General features: G+C 31.9%; 1 protein-coding gene across 1 annotated transcript; it reads right to left on the bottom strand.

Moving 5' to 3' along the window:
* Positions 1-239: 239 nt before the first annotated feature.
* LOC100799411 (serine/threonine-protein kinase RIPK) lies at positions 240-2,697 on the bottom strand. Its single transcript, XM_003542314.4, has 5 exons — positions 2,094-2,697; positions 1,696-1,831; positions 1,458-1,594; positions 1,222-1,345; positions 240-1,103 (listed from the first exon to the last, which is right to left on the bottom strand). The coding sequence occupies exons 1-5, from the start codon at positions 2,463-2,465 to the stop codon at positions 517-519; spliced, it is 1,356 nt and encodes a 451-aa protein (XP_003542362.1). The 5' UTR covers positions 2,466-2,697; the 3' UTR covers positions 240-516.
* Between the last annotated feature and the right edge of the window lie 2,946 nt (positions 2,698-5,643).

Raw genomic sequence — 5,643 nt, 5'->3', positions numbered from 1 at the left:
CATAAAAAATCACGAGGGCGGCGTTCCTGCTGTCTTGCACTTTGACCAAATTAATTACTATCATATGGAATTGGCAATATTGGATTTTGTTTACGTGACATTTGGTCAAACCACTTAGCTGTACTCTCTTTTGTTGCAGATCATTTTAAAATTCAATCAACTCGATCGTAGTTGGAAATTGTCTATTTATTGAACTAGTCTTTTGTTTTGATTCATCAAGGAAAAAATTCATCATTGTATACACAACTCAAAATAATTAACTTCCTCCGGAAATTGAACAAATAAACAAATTTAAAAAAAAAAAAATAGAACTGAAGCATGTTTTCCATGCAAGGACCATTACAAGGGCACTCTCTTCTCTGTTTCATTTTCCTTTTCATCTTTTTTCTGTTTTTATTGGCTTGAAGACTCGTTGCACTTAGTACTAGTACGTGGCACAGTATGGAACTCTAATAATTGACCAGTAAATACCTATTTACAGTAAGATCTATGTGTGTCTACTAACCCATGCATGCTTCATTGCGCTTCTGATGCATTGGATGTGTCAGGTGAATTAGACCCACTTCTTCTACCATTTCGGTGTTCATCATTCTGTGACTGATCTGATGACATTGGTGTCTTGGGAGATTTAAGTGGATGATGCCTATGGCCATTGTGGCGATGATGATGATGATGCCGATTATGATGATGATGATCATTTTCCCTCTTCCTCTCCTTAGGTGTTTCACTCTCTTTTGCCACTTCATTGTGTTGTTCAGCTGGAACAGTGTAAACAAAGGGTCCAATTGGAACATCATCAAAGTCCTGAAGTGGCTCAAGAACATTAACCACAGTGCTCATTAAGGGTCTACTCCTTGGCCTGTGGCTGAGGCATTGGTAAGCCAATGCAGCTGCTTTTCTCGCCCCAACCTCAGAATACTGACCCTCAAGCCTTGGATCCATTATTCTGCCAAGTTTCCGGGAATCATTCAAAGCAGGCCTGGCCCATTCCACGAGGTTCTGTTCTCTTTGTGGGCGCCCTTTGTCCACTGACCTTCTTCCTGTTAGAAGCTCCAAGAGCACAACTCCAAAACTGTACACATCACTCATTGCTGTCAAGTGTCCTATATGAAGAAGAAAAAAGTGTACACATGTGAGAATTGAGCTAGCAATGAATCAAATTAAAGTCCAAGTTAACCATGTGTCATTGTTTTTTTTTACTTTTTGAGTGAAATTATTTACCTGTCATGATGTATTCTGGGGCCGCATAGCCTTGTGTGCCCATGACTCTAGTTGAAACGTGTGTGTCATCTCCTTCGGGACCATCTTTTGCCAAGCCAAAATCAGAAAGCTTTGCATTATAATCCTGGAAGAATGAATGAAGAGAGTGAGTTAAAAATTGATTACGGAATGAAATTGTTCAAACGGAGCATTAATTAGAGTATGCCAGAGAAAGTGACTAGTAATTGATTATTCACCGAGTCTAACAAGATGTTTGAAGCTTTGAAATCTCTATAGATGACTGGTTTTTTCGCTTCATGTAGAAAGGCTAGACCCTTTGCAGCTCCAGCTGCAATTTTCATCCTTGTTGACCATGGTAACGATGCTGTATATCCTGTAATCCAAAAAAAATTAACGTTTAGTCCTTAACTCTATGCAAAGTGAAAATAAAAGTAACAAGTGTTCTTAATTACTATGCTATTATAGAAATCTTACTTCTAAATAGTTGATTCTCTAAGCTGCCTCGTGGTAAATACTCATATACCAGAAGCCTGTGTTCTTCTTCACAGCAATATCCAATCAGCTTCACCAGATGTGGATGCCTTAGTTGACCCAGAAACACAACTTCAGTCTGTCGTCAAAAAACAAAAGGGATGGTCAGAACTCAACTCAAAAGCACTCATTGCGAAAAGGATTCTTCATAACTAATCAACAAAATCATAAGCAATAAATGTAATTAAACCATGGTACCACATTACTAATACTAGTCAATGTTGCTAAAAATAACATTTTTATGCCCTGATAAAAATCACTATTATTTTCTCATGAGCACTTGATGGCATTTTATATATGCGTTAGGTGAAAAAGCAAAAGGGGTAGAAGTAGGAACTGACCAACCACTCTTTATGGCCCTGAGAACCGTCCAAGTCCAAGAGCTTGACGGCCACCGGTTGAGCCTCGAGACCAGGCCTAAGCTTGTCATCAATGAAGCCCTTGTGCACGGGTCCGAAACCTCCTTCGCCGAGAAAATTACTCGAAGAGAAACTCTGCGTGATGATCTTGAGCTCCGAGAGCGAAAACACATGCAGGTTAGACCCCACTAGAGAAACGGAGAGATCCTCCGAAAGCGTTGAGCCAGGGAAACTCAAGTCCGTTATAGAGACCCTGTTGGAAGAAGAACCACCCTTTGTAGCCACCACTTTGGTTGGCTTCGGAGAAGGTGACACAGACTCACCCTCATAACAACTAGAGAAGCTCGATCCCATGTGAATTATCTTTAATCTATTAAGTCCTATGCTGCACAAGTATCTATGTTTCTATAGGAAGAGAGATATGTTTGATGAAGGTTTAGAAGTAGATGGGAAATGATTGGAGATGATGTGGTTGAAGATTTTAAAGGGGTAGCATAGATATAAAATCTTCAACTGATCGGCTTTTCTAGCCGTGTTGATTTCCTCTGCTTTCTTTTTTTATTACTAGTTGTCTAGTTTCTTTCATAAATGGAAATAATTTTATCTTTGTTTAGATATATATATATATATATATATAGAGAGAGAGAGAGAGAGAGAGAGAGAGAGAGAGAGAGGGAAAAAGGTGGTTGTTGCTGTTTGGTGAGAGTGAAAAGACCAAAGAATTGAAGTAGTATAATTATTCATTTACTATTTGATTTTATTAATTAATTAATGGGGAACCGAGTATCCCAAGTCTAAGTTGGGCTTGACTTTGCAGCATTCTGTGCTGATAAATTTGGAAAAAGGACTTCTTCGGCTTTGGAATGCATTAAGCACCTTCGTGGCTTCGAGAATGCGCTCTTTCATTTTCTGCACAGAAATAGCTCCAAAAATTGCTCTAAATTTCAGAACGATTAATGTGCTTCTCTCTTTAAAACATTTTTGTTTTAGATTTTCTGACGTTTAGAAAAATCCAAACTACGTCAATTATTTTTTAATCTTTGTTTTGAATCTTTAAATTAATAAAATAGTACAACATTAGAAGATTTCTTTAAAAAATATATTAAAAATTCAATAAAATTCTATCTTTATATAAAACTTTAGTTAGTAATTATCATTAAACGAGTGTAGTGTATTGCAACCTCTGCTACTTCCTTTTCTTCTTTTTTTGTTTAAATTCTGTTAAACACATTCTTTATCAGTAGTTAAAATTATTAAACTGCTGCAATTTTTATTGAATTAGTTTTAATATGATTTTATAATTTTTAATAAATTTTAACTGATACTACTGTTAAAAAAAGTATTAGAAAAAATATTAGAGAATGTGTTTTTGGATGGACCTTAAGTAGAGATTGGGTCAAAACAATACATATAATGAAGGGATAATCTTTAATTTTTCACTCCATAAACTAACTTTTAAGGTTGAGCAGTGAACATAAAATCCAAATTCTAAAAGCTAGCACCCTACATTAATTATTTTTTTTCCTGGATTTTCGTTGACATTTTTCTTTCTTTAATACAAGTTTTTGTTTGTTCACGTGATATCTTAAAACTCCAAAACACAAACGAAACAAGCGCACACAAATAACAAGGACCCTTCAAGTGTATAGCAAATGGGGTATTTATATATGCATTCCTTTAGAACAATGTGTGAGTACTGAATACATCGTTTGTTTCTTCTCTGTGTTATCAGCGTTGATACTTCAGATTAAAGAAAATAGACAACTCCGTTTATATATGTTCTTGCATGTTTAACAATTTATTTCTCTTGGAAAAAATTTCACATGGAATATGTAAACACATCACGTAATAGGGAAAAAAATTATAAAGAAAGAAAAACATAAATTTAAAATAATTTAATATTTTTTGCTTGCATTTTCGAAAATGTTTTAATAAATAAATATTTATTATATTAAATAAAAATTACAAGTTTTATGAATAAAATTAAAAAATATTAAGGCTATATTCGATAAAATATTTCAATTAATTTTTAATTTTTTAATTGTCAAAAAACTTGTTTAATGGTTGGTAAATAAGTTTTGAAATTTTAATTTTTAACTTTTTATATTCTCTTCATTTTTATCCGCAATATATTTATTAAATTTTTTAGTTATTCTTTTTAAATAAATTTTAACTTTATTATTCTTTCTATTATTTACACTTTTCAATTATTTTAACAGTTAATTTTATCACACACTTATAATTTAAAATTAACTTTACTAAACATTGGAAATGATAATATATTAAGATTAAATGAAATATTTGATTGATGATAATTTGACCAGTTTGGAGGGGTGCATATTCTTTTTGAATGACTATAAGATGGAATGGATAATTATTAATTGTACATATTTTCTCCAAATTTGATTAAAGACTTAAAGTAGTATAGATATATACATTAATGATCAATAAATACAAGTTATTGAAATAATTCTGATAGCATATACTTAGCCATAACAAACTTAGTACATGCATATATATTAACATAAGATAATGACTAAAACAAAAGTGTTACGTACCTTTTTCATAATGTGTTTATTTTGTTAGAAGTTTGTTCATATCTCTTCTATTTTAATTTACAACTTTTTTTAGCTTAGACATTTCTACTTTTCACAATTACTTCTATTTATAAAAATATTAATAAATTTCAATATTTTCTTAAAGAAACACTAATCAATTAATTCTTATAATTAAAAAAATCACACAAATAAATAATTACCATCCATTTCTAATTAATTAAGATTAAGATGGTTACCTGTAATAACTTTGTGTCCAATCCATTGAATTGAATGGTCTTAATGATTTAACAGGTTACAATTAACAAGTATTACCCTGTTTATTCTGTATTTGTGTACTCAAAGAAGTTATTTGCAATTTTAGTAAAATTAGTGCGAACAACTCCGCCCAATCCTTTAGATATGGGTCTGTTTGGGTAGGTGATGTCCTGGTCTCTCCATGATTTTAGCATGACGATGGTTAAGTCCGCGTTTTCCCCATTCCTTATTTCCTTTTTTGGAACACAATTTTTATATAGCATGTTGGGAGTTTTAATATACTTGTTAGTTCAAAAAAATTATTGTTTTTGTCTTAATCTTAAAAATTCATTTAATAGTTTTAATAAAATAAATAAATTCTCTCTTTCATAATATCATCTCCTCCAATTATCTCTATATGATATCTTATATATTTTTTTAAAAATATCATTATTATTATTATCACCGTCATGGTCAACACTATAGAGATCATCATCATCATTATCCTTGATATCTTTATTGTCAATCACAAACATTATTATGATGACCTTTAATATTATTATTATCTCTGATATTATAATTGGTGTTATTTTCGATCGATCTCCACCCGTGTCATTATCACAATTAGTAAAATTATTATCAATGTTATTATTACAAATGTTAATATCACCTTTGTCATAATTGTTTATCATAATTATTGTTGTTGTCTTGGGTGACAATGGAACTTTGAAAAAAAATTG

This window comes from Glycine max, chromosome 13, assembly GCF_000004515.6.
Source record: "Glycine max cultivar Williams 82 chromosome 13, Glycine_max_v4.0, whole genome shotgun sequence".
Lineage (NCBI taxonomy): Eukaryota > Viridiplantae > Streptophyta > Magnoliopsida > Fabales > Fabaceae > Glycine > Glycine max.
Note: the sequence above shows the minus strand (reverse complement) of the source record. Positions and strands in the feature narration are given on the sequence as shown.